The sequence below is a fragment of the Vigna umbellata genome, chromosome 2 (assembly GCF_029865625.1).
Source record: "Vigna umbellata cultivar VRB3 chromosome 2, Vumbellata_1.0, whole genome shotgun sequence".
In the NCBI taxonomy this organism is placed as follows: Eukaryota; Viridiplantae; Streptophyta; class Magnoliopsida; order Fabales; family Fabaceae; genus Vigna; species Vigna umbellata.
Window position 1 is genome coordinate 16,160,813 of NC_142166.1, and position 19,618 is coordinate 16,180,430.

The following is a 19,618-nucleotide window of genomic DNA, read 5'->3' on the forward strand; positions in this document are numbered from 1 at the left end:
CGGTCGTACACGTCGTTTGTTACACATGACGCCCATAGGGGTCGGCCGTGATTTTACCTCATCAGCCGGCTACACTATGAAGGCCGGCCGAACACGCCGTTTGTTACACATGACGCCCATAGGGGTCGGCCGATCCAAGAGCCGAACGTAGGAGACCGGCCGGCCATACTGCTAATTAGTCTGATTTAAGGTAAGTGGAGGTTAAAAGCTATTGGGCTGAATTTGGGCCGTGATTAACTTTTCACTAATCCCAAGCCCATAGCGAAAACTATAAATACAGATCCAGGGTGAGTGGTAGATAGGTTGCATTTACTGCACATATTTACTATTCGATAGAAACACGCCATTGCTCTCAACTGACTTTGGCATCGGAGAATCTTTCGCAGGTCTCCCACCCGCGGACTGAAGAGGAAATTGAGGAGCGAGTACGGAGGACCGGACATACAAAGTACGAGTAGAGGAGGACGTGGAGATATTGGATGACACATTCCTACACATCCGAAACACCTATGAAATTATAAAATATACTGTAAAATATAATGTTAATGGATAATAATTCAGACAGTTCAAATAACTCAAGTAATTTAAAATAATATAATTAAATTATGTCCACTCAAATCAAATAATCATATATGTAATTATTATTATATAATTTAATCGTCCCAATTTTTTAAAGAAAATTAGTTTAATTTTACCAGTTTAATTAAGGTATTTTATCAACCATATTCCTAATTGTAAACCCTTCCAACGAGTATCGAGAATAAAATAAGTTGAGGTTTTGAAATTTTTTTAAAACATATATCAATGTGTCTAAGGAAAAGAAAAAGAGTAAAGAGAGTTTAACCTCTCTTTTTTCTATTTTTCATTCTTCTCAAGCACAAAATAGTTTTTTTTGTAAGAATCTCAAATAGATTTCTTATTTATTTTTTGTTTTAATTGGATTCTTTTTTATGTAAGAATCTCAAATAGGTTTTCTACTTATGTTTTGTTTCAATTGGATCCTATTTTTTGCAAAATTGATACAAATAGAACCCTACCATTAAATTGGACCAAAGTTGTTAGATTAATGTGTACGTGGCATGCTGGTGATGTTTTTTTAATGACATGGCATAGGTTATAAAGAATTTATCCGGCCATACTTCAAGGGAACATTGGTCCTAATTTATTGTAATGAGGAAGCAGATTTTGAGAGAGCATGTGATAGTATGACAAGTGTAGAATATTTGAGTTTGCTAAATACATGTGTCTTCTAAAAGTAGAGTCAAATGTCCAAGTTATGAGAGTTTTGTGAACTGAGGTGATTGGGTTGTGATTTTTGCTTGATTCTAGTGTGGGCATGTGTCATATTAAACACTTGATTCTTGCTATATATGATCGACTAATTATGATGATGATACCTTCCTTAAATATGACATAATTTATAAATTATATGGTCTATTATAAGTATACTAGCTTACTTTATTTGATTTGACTTTATGTTTGGTTGATCTGATATGATAATATGTTATATGTGTGAATAAAAGATAATGAAAAAAAGAAATTTTGATCAAGTGAGACTACTTAGCCAAGTTGTATAAATTACATTTATGCATATATATTTTGTATGGTGTACCTTCTCCAACTTTGTTGGCTTTTATTTTCAAAATTTTGCCCAAATAAAAAGCCGTAAATACATAATATATAGCTTATACTTTAATCATACTTAACATTAATTATGTAATACTTTAATTAGTAGTGTGATCATGCCATGGTTATCAAACTCGCAAGTTAACTCATTAACTCGGACGAGCTTGCATTCCTAGTCATGGTTGCCGAGTTAACTCGGTAGTAAACTTGGTTTTCGAATAAACTCGGTAGTAAACTTGGTTTTCGAATAAACTCGGCGAACTCGTAAGCGAACTCAGTGGAATAGTATAAAATCGCGATATTGCAGCGATTTGGCGAGTTTAAAACAGGTAACAACGAAAAAAGAAGTATTTATTTTGAGTTTAGTATTTAATGACCTGATTAGGGTTCCTCTTCTTCGTTGTGCTTCACTCCACCACTGGCTGCGTTCGTGGTCGCCGTTCGTGGTCACTATTCGTGGTCACTGTTTGTGGTTGTCGTTTGTAGTGTTCTCGTTCGTGGTTGTCGTTTGTAGTGTTCTCGTTCGTGGTCACGTGGTCGTGCTCCGGTGGCCTGGTTCGCACTCACTGTCACAGTCGTTATCGTGTCGACGTCTCGTGGTTGCGTCGCACAGACCTAGTTCGCGTATTTTTTATTAAAAAAGTATTTTCTATGGTAATGGTGGGTCTCACCATGTTTTCTATTAAAAATTATTTCTATTAAAAGAATAAACTTTAATGGTTTTATCACATAATGAAATCATTATTTTTTATTGTGTTGTGCGTTTCTTGGAGTCCACTATCATGGTGGGTATCACCATGTTTTTTATTAAAAAATTATTTTTATTAAAAAAATAAATTCTAATGGTTTTATCAAATAAATGAAATCATTCTTTTTCACTATGTTGTGCATTTCTCGGAGTCCACGACCATGTTTTGTTTTTTAAATTTATAACATCATGTATATCTAAGTTCACTTCTGCCATATCTTTTTTAGTGAAAAAATTTAGAGCATCATGTCTGGAAAGATATCAAATTCAATAGAAACTAATCCAAGTGCATCTTCATTCATTAAAAGTATAAGTAAAAATGCTTCGAGAAACCGATCTTATATTGGATGGAAACATGGGTTTGATATTAACGGTAATTGAAGGAAAGTTAAATGTAACTATTGCTCAAAGATTGTGAGTGAATGTATATTTAGATTTAAGTATCATCTTGCTGGAACCAGAGAGGATTCTGAACATTATGCTTCTGTTTCAGATGAAATAAGAAATTTGATGATAAAAATAGTTGTTGAGGCCAAAAATGCTTCATCAAAGAAAAGAAAGTTAAATAACATTGATGAAGATGACGAAGAAAGTGAAAGTATTGAAAGACGACACAAGATATTCAATTTTAAAGAAAAACAAAAAGTTGCTACTACTACCAAGGGGGGAGTTCAAGCAACTATACATCAAATAATGAAAAAAGGATACAAAGAAGAAGTTGATGCTCAAGTGACTGAACTCTTTTACACTAGTGTCATTCCTTTTAGTGTAATTAGAAATCCAGCATTTGCAAAGTTGTGTGAAATGATTGGTAAGTATGGAGTTGGATACAAACCACAATCTTATCATGATATTAGAGAGAAGCTCTTAAAACAAGCTGTGAACAAAACAGATGTAATCCTTGAGGATTATAAGGAGGAATGGAAGACAATTGGATGTACAATTATGTCTAATGGTTGGACGGATAGAAAAAGACGTTCAATTTGAAACTTCTTTGTGAATAGTCATAAAGGGACTGTTTTTCTTTACTCACTTGACACTTCAGACATTTCAAAAACAGTTGATAAAGTTTTCAAAATGTCACTGATAATGCTGCAAATTTCAAGGTAGTTGAAGAGTTGTTGATGCAAAAGGGGGAAAAATTGTATTGGACTCCATGCGCAGCACATTGCATTGATTTGATATTTGAAGATTTTGAAAAAAATTAAAGGTCCATGAATTGACCATTAAGAAGGGAAGAAAGATTACCACTTACATTTATGGAAGATCAATGTTGATTTCCTTGTTAAAATTTTTTACTAAAGGTAGAGACTTGATAAGACCGGATGTGACTAGATTTGCCACGACTTATTTAACTTTTGTTTGTCTTCATGAATTGAAGACATCATTGTTGACCATGTTTAGCTTTGAGGAGTGGAAGACAAGCAAGTTTGGAACTTTACAAGAGGGGAGAAAAGTAGAACATGTGGTACTATATAACTGATTTTGGAAGAATGTCTCCACATGCTTGAAAGATGTTGCCCCTCTTATGGTGGTCTTAAGATTAGTGGACTCAGATGTAAAACCCACAATGGGTTTCATTTATGAAGAGATGGATTATGCAAAAGAGAAGATTAGGTCCAACTTTAACAATATAAAAAAGAGGTAAATTTTCAAACTTTTACTCATTCAAAGTTTAATTACTTATGTGTGAAATTATTTCTGATATAGCATAATTGATGTAGTTATGAAGAGGTTTGGAGAATAATCGATGCTCGATGGGATAATCAACTTCATAGGCCTTTGCATGCAACTGCCTATTTTCTAAACCCCCATTTCCACTATTAACCTAACTTTAAATGTGATGATAGTGGAGAGGTGAAACAAGGATTGTATATGTGCATGAGAAGATTGATACCAGATATGGCAGAAAGAAGAAAAATTAATTTACAAATTGTTGATTTTCGTTATGTTAGAGGACTTTTTTGAATGGAAGATGCAAAGGAGTGCAAGAAAGAGTTAAATCCTGGAGAATGGTGGGACATGTTTGGTGATGGAACTCTGAAGAGATTTGTTATTCGAATTCTAAGCTTGACTTGTAGTTCTTTTAGATGTGAGCGTAATTGGAGCTCATTTGAAATGGTAATTTAAATTCTTTTTAATTTATAATTTTCTTTATTATGTTTATATCTTCACTAAAAATATTATATTTCATTTTAGGTTCATACAAAGAAAAGAAATCTTTTACATCAACAAAAGATGAATGATTTAGTTTATGTGATGTATAACTACAAGTTGAAAAGTAAACAAATTCGAAAAATTTTTGCTATTTCATTTGATGACATTGAATCATATGATGAATGGATAACTGAAGAGGCAGATGATGTTTTTGAGATTGAGCAAATTGAAGGTGAAAATGATAGTGAAAATGTTCACTTAGATGGAGCAACAGATCCTAGTCTAGATGTTCTTGATTTTGATAACATAACATTTGGGGACAATGAGGATGCACAACATTCATCAGGGGAAGAGTTGGATGAAGACGATGACAGAGATGATGATGCCATTATTAGAGGATTAGAGGATTAGACATAGAGACTTTGACATTTTAATTTATATTTTATAATATTTCTATTTCTATCAACTTATGTATTTGAATTTATATAATTTTGTTAAACTTATTTGAATTATGATGTAATTTATATTTTTTTCGTGCATAGTAAACTTTTACGAGTTTACAAGTCGAGTTTATTGGACTCTTACGAGTTTACGTAAACTCTCGAATTTAACAACCTTTGATCATGCTAATGGGGGAGTGTTAGAATTACTCTTCAACCATAACTTATTCAAAAATTACATGCACACATAATGTGAAATTTTAGAGGCTTAAAATGTTTAGATAAAAATAATTATGTATGAAACTTCAATAAAATACAAATGAAATTTCCTTTAAAAGGTAAAAAAAACATCTAATGAAAGAATCTAGTAGCAAATTTCTTCCGGATACTTCTCTAAAGGGAATAAATAAAAAATATATATATTTTCTAGAGTAAATATTTTATACATAAATTAAAAACAATAGACAAATAACACGACGAATACCACAAATTAGTTTGCATATAAATTAATTTTAGGTTTAACCCCTCGGACAGTCCTCATGTTTGTTTGTATGGGAATCTCAGTTAGGTCCTCATATTTTCAACTGTCTCAATTGGGTCATAATATTTGTAAAATTGAGTCAATTGGGTCCAAATATTTGAAAAATTGAGTCAACTAAGCCCGGTCCATTAAATCTTCACAGACGGCGTTAAATGAGGCTGACGTGTTGCATGTTGATCTCAAAGTGTTTGATTGCATGGAATTTTTATTTAATTTAAGCCATTATGACATGGCAAAGAGTTTTACTAATTTTCAGATTAGGAATTTACTTATCTTCAAATTAAGCCAAAAACTGAATCAGTCCAAAGGTCCACCATCGCTGCCACCACCAGCAGTCACCATTTTCACCATTACGCCTAAACCCTCTTCAATCCCAATCTCCAATCAGTCCTTGCATCATCCAAACACAACTTCGAACCACTAAATATCAGATCCCTTCCTCAGATGAACAATCCCAAGTATCCCCAATCGTAGTAATAAGTCGGAGGACGAAAACCATAGTCCCCGTAGAGACATTGCCGCTTAGACACCCACTGGCCTAAAAGATCCACTCCAAAACGCAGCTACCAACGCTAACGACAACCGGCTCCGTCATATCGGTGGCGACACTCAAATCGTCGCAGTCCACCGCTCCATCTCCTTCTCCGCCCTCATTCCGCGTCGGCTCCCAATTCTTCGCCCTCACGTGCCGCCACACTCGCCTCGTCGTCAAGGACCGAACCCTCTAGAGGAAATTCAAGATCCCCTGTTACCGCAACGACGAATGCTACCTCGAGGAGCATTACTTTTCCACGTTCTTGTCCATGGAAGATCCTGATGGTTGCCCCAAATACACACCCACCAGAATTAATTGGACCAGCACCATCAACGGTCACCCTTATACTTACTGTCATCTTCAAGAATTGAAATTTCAAGCAAGGTATGTTTTTTTTCTTTCCTCGTGTTATTTTATTTTATTTTATTTTATTTTATTATAGTAAAAATGATTGGAGGGTGGGTGTTTCCATCTTCAGCTTTATATATTGGAATTTGGGTTTTGATGCTTGTGTTATGTGTTTTTCTCTGAATGATGATATTTCTAGGGGTTTAAAGTTAGGAATTACTTTTTCTGAATTTTAAATGCACAAAATGAAGGAGGAAGAATTTAACCAAAATCAGCTTGATCGATTATGTCGTTGACCTCATTTGGAGACTCACTACTGCATCCCCCTCCCAACAACTCTAATTTCAGATAACCCCATCAAATATATATAAATCGACTCCAAAAAGCGTCGACTTTTCTGACTCAAAAAAACCACAAATCCCTTTTGTTTTCTTCTGTGTTTGGCATCTAGGTTCTGACAAGGAAAACCCACTTAAGTCATTGTTCCCAAAAAGTTAAGAACAAAGTGAAAGGCCCCAGCAGAAGTCTCTACTCTGCACAACTTGCAGGGTTGAAGGAAAATCAAGCAAACAACCTCCGCCGCCACCCAGAAGGAGAAGAAAAAATGATGGAGAATAGCGTTGGTAGCTGCATTTTGGAAACAATGGAGGATAATGAAGACAGTGGAGGATGATGAAGACTCTGAATCCCTAATTAAATCTTGTGCCATGTCATAAATTATTCACCTAAAAAAAATACATAATATAATACTGCGTCATCAGCATTTTAAGTATGCACCACGTCAGCTCAAGTTAACACCGTTTGGGACAACTTAATGAATAGGATAAAATTGGCTCAATTTTACAAATATTATGATCCAATTGAAACAGTTGGAAATATGAGAACCTGAGATTCACATACAAACATAAAGATCATCCGAGGGTTTAAACTATTAATTTTAACTTATACCTTTTTCTATTATTTTACGGTTTTGGTTTCGTAATAAACTCCGAAAATACCTATCATATACGTAAGTTCAGTTGTCAATTCTGAGTCGAAGATTTGGAAGTCTCAAACTACGCGGCAAGTGCTTTGTATATGACATCTTACATTGCTACTTTCTCCTGTATGCACCATTTCCACCTTCTGCATCATTGATTATGTGGCAATTCTGAACCTTAGAATAATAGACCTTTCAGACTTTTATCAGAATGAACAAGTGAAATCGCAGCATCATAAATTAGTTTGAAATAAAAAAAGATAAATTAGGATACACTAAATGTATATATGTTTGGTAAATACATATAATAAGGAGATAATATGCAATGCTTCTCATACTCTTTCCTGAATGTTTGCAACATCTTTTTTAATATTCTTTTTATGACTCTGATATTAACTGAAATTTGTTACGACTCAAAACAACATGGGTCTCCATTTTTTTTATATCACAAGTATCACTCCTAAGTCCTGAGTCTCAACAAATTCTAGCCAAGAGTGAAGAGCGTGCTAAAACAAGTGTATTGAAGAATATGTTCCTGTTATTTCTCATATGCTACAATTTACAATTACTATGGTGAAAGCCAAATTACTAGTGGCATCTGAGTGGCTCCAGAGAACTGATGAGGCAGAGGCAGAGGCAGAGACAGAGACATCAATAGTGTGCAACCTAAGGGAAATCTGGCACATCAAACTCGGATCCGTTTGACATCACTTTCAGGGACACTGATATCAAGCCTATCTCCACTGCTCGAACTAGCAGTTTGTCCTGAGACCTGTCAAATCATACATATTGGTGACATAATAAGCTTTTCTAATCTTCAAAAGCATAGCTTTCACTCTAATGATATACCCCTTTAAGTGTCAAACACTTTAAAAAAATTTGAAATCACACGTGGAAAATGCGCCTAGACTCTCTCTTAGGCCATCATGTAGGTTTTAGTGAAGTAGAATAAATTTGACCTTTTATTATGGTTCAAGTGTTTAGGATTTATTTTTGGACCAAGTAGCTTAGAATTTATTTTGGACCAAGTAATGTAGAGTTTTTGGACCACTTGGGTCAACAAAGGTCAAGGCCCAATATTGACCCAAAGTAGAAGTCCATTTGCTAGGTTGACCAAAGGAGTCAAAGTTTTTAACCTAGTTTGGTAGACAAGAGTGTGGGACGTCCCACTTTTGTGAGTGTGGCCATGTATCATGCTCTCATTGGAGAGGATTTTCCATAGTTAATGGTCACATGTCATTCTAGGAATGGAGAGGATTCTCTAGGTAGGGACCACGTGTCCTCCTCCTATTGGAGAGCATTTTTGTCTATCTACAAGTTAGGTCAAGGTAGTGTTTATAAAGTTTGGCTTCTACATTTTGGAGAAGCCCTTAGCCTATAAATAGAGGTATCTCCACCCATGTATTCTCATTTTACGATTAGTAATGAAATGCTGTGTTTAATGATAGGTTGGGCCAAAGCTAGAAGAGAAGTTATGGTGATGGTGCAAAGGATAAATGGTGAGAAGTTTGGTGGATTTTGGAAGAGAGGCTCACGGCCTTGGTGTTTTAATGGTGATAGGGTGGTGTTTGGATGGTGATAGGGTGGTGTTTGGATGGTGCTCTTAGAGAGGTTAGGCCAACTTTTAGAGAAAGGTGGTTAGAAGAGACCACATGAGATGCTCTAGCCTTGATTTTAGAGACTAATAGAATTGCTCAATATTTTGGAAGCATTTCATCACTAGTCTCAAAAGTGAGAATACAAAGGTAGAGATACCTCTATTTATAGGCTAAGGGTGTCCCCAAAATGTAAAAGCAAAACCCTAAAACTACTACCTTGACCTAACTTGGAGATAGGCAAAATCCTCTCCAATAAGAGACAGACAATGTGGTCACTACCTATGGAGAATATTCTCCATTTCTAGAGTGACATGTGTCCACTAACTATTGGAAATTCTCTCCAATGAGAGCATGACACATGTCCACACTCACATAGGTGGGACGTCCCACACTCTTGTCCACCAAGCTAGGTTAAAAACTTTGACTACTTGGTCAACCTAGCAAATGGACTTCCACTTTAGGTTAACATTGGGTCTTGACCTTTATTGACCCAAGTGGTTCAAAGCTTGGCCCAAAATACAAGGTCCAAAATAAATCTTATACTACTTGGCCCAAAATAGATCTTAGACTACTTGGCCCAAAATTAAAAACTCAATTTATTCTACTCTACTAAAAGCTCCATGATGGTCCAAGATGACCCAAGAGAAAGTCTAGGCCCATCTTCCACATATGACTTCAACTCTTCTTGAAAGTGTTTGGCCATAACTAGGGGATATATGCCATCACATTCGAAATCAATTTCTGCATGCTTATAGACACAACCAATCAGAAAGTTTAAGATAATACTAAATTAAATCTTACATATTTCAACAGACTATTATTTCCATGGATCATGCATTTGATTATATGTACGTCTAGATACTATGGTAATGCAATAATTCCTCTTCATACCAAGTCAAAAGGACCAAGTTCACTCCAGCGTTTCTCGTAATCCTAACTGGTTGAAATGACCATTTTCTTTCTAGCTTTCCTAAATCGTGAACAAGATGCATAGAAATACTACTTGTAACATATACAAGTCGCCTTTAGCCCCAGTTTAAACAAATAATGCATGCTGAAACGTGACACTTACAGTTTCATCCGGAACAACTGCATATCTCTCAGATAAGGAGGCACCGCTTTTCCCTATTTAAGGAGAAAACAACAGAGCTGTCACGATGCCAGATTGCATTAAGAATGATTAAAAAAAAATATGTGAATCCAAATTACACTACCAAATGGTATCATCATTAATGACTGAAAATAAAGGAACCATATTACTGATGAGTAATGAGCAGAACAAAGCACCTGACAAAAGATCTGTGTTAGAGGATTCTATTTGCTGCCCAGAAGATCCATCCACACTCAAAGCTTCAATAATCTTTGGAGAATTCCTAAAAAGACAAAATCATATCAAGACAAGTAATCAAATGCACAAATTAATCAAAACAATGTTTCCAATTAATAAAGTAGATAGCTATATAACTTATTATTCTTAGACGAACATGGTCATAATTGCCACCAAAACTAATGACTTTTTCCAGGGTGAATAAAAGATACACAAAGCCATATTGAAATGTCCATGATTGAAAATAAATAATTTGATATAAAATGAAGAGGGCACCAAGCGGGAACCAAGGTGGTGCATGTAGCAATATGAAGCTCTATTCTGATAGTTAACAAAGATACCCTATACAGCTACATTATACAAGCTAGTTTTTGAGTTCTCAACCGCGGTCAGAATTACACCATCCACTTCACAGGAGTCATTACACGCCCAATATGTCAATCGTAATAATTTCAGAACCAAGATTATTGATTAAATCTAACAGACCAAAAAGAGCAGCCATTATAAATATGATGATATCAGACCCTACTTCCAGTTGATCTATAGAACGACTTTAAAAGTTTCATTAAAATAATTAATTTGTTTCAGATCAAAGGTTTTGTTTGACGAAATTAGTTAGGAAATTAACAAGCCACTTGAGTCAGCTGGTAATAACTTGGGTAATTTGCATACCAGAGGTTCAAACCTCAGTGCAGTCCTAACCCCAAAAACAACTCAACACTGCCAACAAAAAATTGTTTCTCCTATCAAGCATACTTTTATGACCAAAGTAAGAATATTTGTTATGTGCCTTCAGCAAACATATGAAGAGAAAAAAATTCAGGGAAAGATGAAGGCATGCCTGAAAATCCTAACAAGTTTATTCAGGTTGTACATGCAATTACCGGTCAATGGTATCCCCATGCCCAAGTTGGCCATTAGTTCCTCTTCCCCAAGAATATACATTGTTCTTGTCAGTTACAGCAATTGTGTGCCTCCACCCACATGAGATCTGGACTATTTTCTGCCATGTAAAACCAAAAGTGTGGAGAAAAAAAAATGATAAAGAATAGTCAGTGGATTGTTTAAAGAAAGACATTGACGGTAAGATGCAAACTTGAAACATTCCAAATGAAAGAAAAAAAGGGAAGAATACAGTTTCAAGTACCTGATCATGGGGGAACTTCACTTGTACAGGAGAGCAGCGATCAACATTGTCATCGACTCCAACCTGTCCAAACTACAATTGAAGGAAAATAGGTAACAATTTCCCAAACACGTCAGCAATAAAAGACTTGTTATTGAGCAGAAAGAGAATAGAGCCTTATACAATTTTTTTATAAAGTGGAATATTTAGTTCTCCGCACATAAATGTGCACTCTTTAAGCAGACACCTAATATATCCTCTGCTGTGTTCATAAATAACAAGTAAACTGGATCAGAAACTCAAGAAGGGAAAGAACCCAGAAACACGGACTCCGAAAAATTTGTATAGAAGTTTCAAAAGTTCACAAATAAACCACTGGCACTTCGAGGGTCCAGAAAGCCTCCCATAATCAACTAATTTTCTCATACCGCCAAGACCCCAAAACACACCTATATATCCCTATATATATGCAAGCTTCCCAACACAACAACAAAGTTAACTACAAACAGATTTTGCAGCTGTTTGAATTAAAACAATCAGCTGTATTTTTCCTTTTCCCCTTGTTTCTTCTTTCATAGAACTTTGTAATAGGATGCCATGTCTTAACATTATAATACTGTCACATGAACATGGGAGGATAAAAGTTTACTGCAAACCTTATTCCAACCCCATCCATAGAGTAGTCCAGTAGATGTAAGTGCCATACTATGCCTCCAACCACCTGATACCTGAAGAAAGCCCAAGCCAAGTCAAGAGACAAACAAGAAAGCTATATTTCTAACAACAAATATGCTATTGCTCCCAGTGTGCAGGGTTTCCGGGTAGGACAAGATTTTGTTAGAAAAAAATTTTCTTGTCCTTAGCAAACACACAACACATATGGTGGAACCCATAGATGAAAGGTATTTCCAATCCTTTCCCTACCAGAGAAAAATCAACATTAAAAAAATAGGACAGGAGGAAGATACAAGAGACTAAAATAGCATAGCAAAGTGATATGCCAATGCATCCAAATAATACAAGAAATTGCTATGAAAACACCAACTCAGCATAAAATTAAAGGATTAACCTGACAGATTAACTCGTCACTCAGGGCTTGAAGCTTGTGAGGCACAAGAGAATCCTCAAAATTTCCATGACCTAGCTGGCCATATTTGCTCCACCCATATGTGTATAAGCCACCAGAAGATGAAACAGATATTGTATGCCGCCAACCACAAGCAACCATGACCATCTTGTCACACTGTAATGTAAACGACAAAGAATTGGGCAAGGGGACAAAAATACGTAACTTCTCCATCCGTTAGTATGTATGCATATACACCAATTGTACATGAATCTTAACAATATTATCCAGACAAATCACACAGAAAATCATAAACCTCGAAATGCCGCTGTTTCTATTAAACAGCAAGAAAAATTTTCATAAATTGAAAAATATAAAATCATATACATTCCATTAACACATATTCCTTATATGATCAGCGTCTAATCAGGAAAGGTAAGATGATACCAGACTGAGGACATACATCAATAGAAGAAACTTTCTCAGGAATCCAGCGATCATTTCTATCTCCCAACCCCAAATTTCCATATCGGCCCCAACCCCATCCATACAGTTCTCCGTTTTCAGTAATAGCTACACTGTGTTCTGCGCCTGCAGCAACCATTTTGATAGGTATTTCCTACAATATAAACAATTACATGAGCCAATACTTAATGGGATAATTCTTTGATGCATTGTAACTATCAATGTTTCATAAATAAATAATATCTTAGAATTAATTTCATGACTAGAGTACTGCTTTTGTTTTGTTGTTGATCTAGCTGCTTTTCCCTTCCATTTGTTTAAAGGAGGTGATACTTCTGAAATGAAAAACTGTTGATGTTCTCCCAGAAGATCAGAATTAGAAGATTGGTAGATAAAATTATCTACCATTCAATTTCAAGATTTATTACCGAAAGGAAAAGAACAAGGCTACAGAAGTGGTAGAAGTAAACATCAAAACCGCTACTGTTTAACCTATGAAGTTGAAGGGAGAGAATGGGGGCAACAAAGTTAACAAGAGCAATGAAAAAGATTATGGATTTGAATTAAATGATACAGTAGGAAATTGGTTAGTGGAGAGAATAGGGATGGTACTATGAAGGATACCTGACACATGATGAATTGAGGGTATGATTCTGCGTGATTGTGGGTGAGGGGAAATGTTAGAAAGAGGAGATGTTGGAGAGAAGAGTAAGGAACAATTGGGAGGAAGCCTTGGGCAGTCTAAGGCCTGGAAGGGCTGATACATGTTTTCAGGGTAGAGTGTTATAGAAGAACAAGAAACAGAACTGGTAAATAGTGAGAAAAAGAAATAGTAGTGTTGTTGAGAACGTAGTTGAATAACAAGTGGAAAAAGGAGAGAATTTTCCATCCAAGTCTTTACTCCTTCAACAAATGGATTCCAAAAGACTAGTCCTCTCTTCTTCCCTTTACCCCGTTCAAGCTACGCCCCTGTTCTTATTACTCCCAAGTTTGAACCACTTAACTTAACAAATTTAATTGTCTTATTCCATCTAACTAATCTAATTATTTTCTCTCGCTTCTTGGCTTTCTTTATTCTTCTGTCCTGAGTCCCATCAGATGTAGAGAGACTGCATACTTTTTAAAACGAATCAAAGAGAGGTTAGATGAGTAGTAATTAAACATACGGTAGAAGTAACCTATCATTGTGTATTCATTCTTGATAACTTGTTCATAGACTTTAATTTAACACAGATAACCTTGATGAATGTCTTTGAAATAGGTACCTGAAATGTCTGAATCTTTTGTGGTACAAGAGAATCTTCTGTGGTACCAAGTCCAAGTTGACCATTTTGATTCCTCCCCCAACTTCAATAAGAGGGAAAAAATACACAAGAGTTATAGATAAAGTGAAAATAAAACAACCAAATTTGTGATGAACCAGATGACAGCTGGCTAGCACATGAAGGTATAGCTTTAAAAAAAAAAAAAAAAAAAAAAAAAACTAGTCATCAGCCTCACAGAATAAAACAAGGATTTCTATAGGTATTTGTACCTTTTAAAAAGGAATGTAAATTAAACAGTGAGTGTAGCAGGTAGTAACAAGGTAAGAATTTGAGTACTAAAAACCAGATGCCCGTACCATCTTCAAGGTAGCAGATCGACATTTGTCTGGAAGAGGTTATTTACAGTTTATTAAGACTTATCTTATGACATAAACACTTGTCTTAAGCATTTGGAAGAGCTTATGAAAATAACTTATGATATGCCCATAAATTGTTTTAGCTCCAACATAACGTGAGAATAGAGTTCAACACTATTCTTTTGAACTATAAAAACAACTTTATGTATGTTTATAAAGTTGTTTAACCAAAAAAGCCCCTAATCCATAAAGGGAGTGTTTGCATACGAAGTCCGTACAGTTTACTCCGGTAATTAGACTTCTATTTTAAATTCTTTCAGTGAACTGAGAAGACAAAAGAATGAAATTAAAAATATCAGACCTAGGAATCAGCAAGCATTACAAAACTGCACTCGACATACACAATCAGGAATAGTCATTAGTACATGCATAAAAAAACTGTCAGAACAGAGAGAATGCTAAAATTTTGTTCGAGAAATACAAACCTCTGAACCTCGCCTTCCATGGTAACTGCCAGACAATGACTATCCCCACATGCAATTTGCTTTATCCTTAGACCTTGTAATGCTACAATAGGCTGAGGAATGAGCAAATCACTAGAATTACCATGACCCAACCTTCCAAAATCACCCCTAGAAAAACCAGACGTGATCTGCTTGAGTATTTAAGAATAACAAAGATAACCATATCCAAAACACTATTATGCATAAGAACAAAAAAAAACATTAGAAATAGAAGGGTGGTTAACAGCAAGTAAACTTGAATCCATCTTCCATGGAAATTATAAAGAGACCGCCTAAACTTAGAAAAATTGTCTTTTAATGATCAACTAACCAAAAATAATAAAAAAGGTGGCATCCCCATGTACTGAGAAAGAACAAGTCACAAATGCAGAGATATAACAAAGAAAGACAACGGATACTAATTTAATCTTAAAATAAAACCCATCTCTTTCAAAATATTAACTTTATGACAACCAATACAACTCACAACTATACGTAATATAAAAGTCTTCAAAAGAAAAAACCGGGTAAACCGACATTTTTACTCTTATAGTAACTATTAAAGACCAATGCTAGGTCAAGTAACACCATTTGAGGCTGAAACTAATCCCACATCAAAGGATCCACAAATAAACAAGATTGATCCCATGATAAGAAACAACGGAGAAGCAAGAAAGAGTGCATTAATGAGTATATTAAAGAGAAGAAGTGAAAAGGACGAATTGCAGACCATCCCCAACTATAGAGTTCATTCCGTGACTCTGAGTAGGCAAGAGTGTGATCAGCTCCACAGGCAATGGAATCTATTTCTCGAGCATCCAATGCACTGAGCTGTGTAGGCAGAGGCCTATCGTCGGTGTCACCATGGCCTAACTGTCCATCCTCTCCGCGACCCCACGAGCACACAACACTCCCAGCTGCACAGGATCAAACCAAAGCCAACCCACACACAAAAAAGAAAAAGTCAAATGAAAAAAAAAAACTGAAATAGGAATCCGTTTCATCCCACTCAAGTGTTGACCCAATCATAAACTAATTTAGAGTGCAAGCATGAAAATGAATTGAAAAGTGTTGTTGTGGAAAGAAATAGAAAGGCGAGGGAGAAGGAGATTACAGAGAAGAGCGACGGAGTGGCTGGCGCCGGCGGAGATGAGGAGGACGCGAGAGGGAGGAGAAGTAGCGGCGGTGGATTGGGATTGCGTCATGAGAGTTGTGAATGAGTGACAGGTGTTGGTGTGTGGTTGAATGAGGGGAAATGAGTGAGGAGAAGAAAAAGCAAAGAAAGAGTTTACAACATTGATGGGACCAGTGGAAGAGAGAGAGAGAGGGTGAAGAAGAGGAAAAGAAAAAAAGAAGAAGGGTACAATCAGGTGAGAGAATGGAGAAACGAATGCAAAGAATTGAATGTGTTGTGGGACCCACGTGGAAGTGTGCCTGTCAGCATGGCCAACCATTTTTTTTTTCACTTTCTTTCTACCATTTTGGTTACCTCTATTGTCTTCTGTGTGGTCACCACTCTCCTGCCTCTCTATCCCCTTCTTTCCTCATACCCTTTCACAAGCATATTATGTTTGATATTATGTAATTCAACCTAAAGAATTAAAGTCTTCCTTTGAATAAGAGATTTTTTATTTATATAAAAAAATTATTTCAAAGTCTTTCAAGGTGATTTTTCTAACACTTCTATTTATGATATGTCATAGGTTTTAAAAATTAGTAAAATTCAAAATTTATTTGATAAGATGTAATTAAAAACATTATCCAATTATATTATTTTGAATAATAAAATAATAAAAGAAATATTTTAATATAAAACAAAATAGCTTTAAATGAATTTTAAAGTTATTCCCCGTTAGTCAATCACGTCTCTAAAACATTTATAACATTATATCTTCACGTATAACGCATTATACGATCATCGCTCATAATTTCATTCACAAACACAAACACAAACATGTATGGGATAAATTACTGATAAAACAATCATAAGAACAATATTCCTATATACTGATTATATCCATCATAATCAATCACACAACAATATGCAAACTTTCTGATTATATCAATCACAATCAAACACCTCATACACATAAGTTATTGCAACAGGATTACTAATCCTAAAAACATAACACATCAAACATATTTGAATACTCAATATTTTATCCTCGATCCTCGATTTTCACTAACATCACACGCTTAAACTAATAGTCTATATTCTTAGTAGCACTTATTCCAACTATACCACCTGATACCATTACTACCAACATAGTATTTCCCTAATGCTTTATCATCACTATACTCATTAGCATGTGTACCTCCATCATGATTAACCCGTCATGATCACCAACATGAGCCTCCTCAGATATCATAACACCATTGTGGAAAGAATCAATCACATTCATGTACCCTACCTTACTGACTGATTGTAGTTGCTCCTACAGTCCAATCTGTAGCATCTCCTACAAATATGTTCGAGTAGTCCTGTAATCCAGCTAAGGATGAGAATGATTCAAGAACGAATGAAGGCAACTCGTAGTATGCAGAAGTCTTATGTTGACCAAAGAAGAAGACCATTTGAGTTTGAAGTTGGAGATTATGTGTTTATGCAAGTGACACCAACAATAAAAGTTGGGAGGGCTATCAAGTCAAAGAAGTTTTCACCAAAGTTTATTAGGTCATATCAAGTGCTTAAGAGGATTGGTCTAGTACCCTATGAGATAGCACTACAGCCTCGGTTAGGAAACTTGCACAATGTTTTTCATGTGTCTCAGTTGAGGAAGTATGTTCCAGATCCAAGTCATGTGTTAGAAGTGGATGATATTCAAGCTAAATAAGACTTAACCATTGAAGCATGACCAGTACGGGTGTTAGATATACAAACTAAGACTTTGAAAGGGAAGGACATTCGTACAATTAAGGTGCAGTGAGATGAAAGCTACTCAGAAAATGACTTGGGAGTTAGAGGAAGTTATGAAGAAGGAGTATCCTCATCTTTTTATAACTAGAGCAATTTTCGAGAATGAAAATTCTTTTGAGGAGGGGTGAATGTAAGACCGTTGGAAAATGTGGTAAATAAGGAATAATGTGGTTATGAGACTTAGACATTATTGTTTGGTAATTAGTGTTGGATGATTAGATGTTTTCTAGAATTATAACTATTATGTTTATTATTTAATGTTATTATTAATTAAGTGGAATATATGATTGGTATGTTGTTATTGGATTATTTGGGTGGTGTGTTGTTAGTAATATGATGTGTTGGATTAGAGGTAAAAGGATGATTTAGAATTGAATAGATGTGGGTCAAATTTTAGAAAGAGAGTTAAAGTAAACTTTTGGGTTTAATTTGTATTTTAGACCAAAGGGCAAAAAGGTCATTTTACCCTCCTTAATTAGTGTAGAAATTAAGTTATGGGGGTGTACAAAGGAAGGAAAGGAAGATAAATCTGAAATTGAAAAGATTTAGTGGTTGTTGATATTATTTTAATTAAAAAGGTAAAGATAGAATAAGAAAAGATAAAAAGGAGAAAGAAGAAACTACGGTTCATAATTGTAACCTATATCTAAAACGGAAAAGAGAGAGATAAAGAGACGGTTTTGGAGAGAGAAGAGGAAGCGTTGCTGAAAATCTTAGAAATTGGTGGTGTTTTAGAGTACAAACAATGCCCTAAGATTGGACAAGATATGAGGAAGCTTACCTTTATTTGTTAATTATTGTATGTTATATGTGTTCTTGGTTATTTTGATCCTTGTTGATATATGTTATATGATTATGATTATGGTTGTATGTTGCTCTTGTTGGACAAGGGTTTATGTATGCATGGGCATAGGGTTTATGTAATATTTGTGTTGGGTTTTCCCTATGAATGTATGTATGGTTGTTGTGTTATCCCAACGGAGGGTTTGATGCTAAGCGAGAATAAAGTTATGAGGCTTAGGGGTTTTCCATGCAAATGTATGTGTAAGGGTGTAGTAATAATCATATGAATTATAATTGTGTTGTTTGGATTATAATATATATAATGATTGAATTTGGATGATTCAAGTGTTGTAGTGTATGTGTTTGAGTATGTTTACAAGTGTATGTGATGTTTGATTGCATGAATGATGTTTTGATGGAGTTCCCTTGTGATTTAGGATTGTTGCATGTGTATTTGCAAACTTGAATTATATCTAGGAAGTGTTTCGTTTTGTAGATAATTGATTATCACTAGTGATAAACGATTATTGACGTTGATATTGAGTCTGGTTGTAGGAATAATCGATCATCACTTATGATAATCGATTATCCCTTCTTGTTTGACGTTTCTGGGTGATTTTTACTAAGATAATCGATTATGAAAATTGATAATCGATTATGAAAATTGATAATCGATTATTATAGTGTATTTTCGTGAAAAAATGGGGAATTTGATGAAGAATGGACGTGGTTTAAGCCTAGGAAGTAGTGGAACACATTGGTACTCAAGGAATGAGAGTAATGGGCATGTTTAGGGTCAGTTTTGACTTGTGATTGTGAATTGGAGAATGAGTGAGTG

General features: G+C 35.2%; 1 protein-coding gene and 1 pseudogene across 1 annotated transcript; one reads left to right on the plus strand and one right to left on the minus strand.

Moving 5' to 3' along the window:
* The first annotated feature begins 3,770 nt into the window (after positions 1-3,770).
* On the plus strand, positions 3,771-4,942 carry LOC148203506 (uncharacterized; annotated as a pseudogene).
* Positions 4,943-7,599: 2,657 nt separating this feature from the next.
* Positions 7,600-16,426, minus strand: LOC124820322 (ultraviolet-B receptor UVR8-like). Its single transcript, XM_088106282.1, has 12 exons — positions 16,195-16,426; positions 15,811-15,997; positions 15,063-15,209; positions 14,222-14,303; positions 12,955-13,110; positions 12,495-12,668; positions 12,082-12,153; positions 11,447-11,518; positions 11,184-11,302; positions 10,260-10,345; positions 10,045-10,097; positions 7,600-8,146 (listed from the first exon to the last, which is right to left on the minus strand). The coding sequence occupies exons 1-12, from the start codon at positions 16,283-16,285 to the stop codon at positions 8,060-8,062; spliced, it is 1,326 nt and encodes a 441-aa protein (XP_087962408.1). The 5' UTR covers positions 16,286-16,426; the 3' UTR covers positions 7,600-8,059.
* Positions 16,427-19,618: the final 3,192 nt, after the last annotated feature.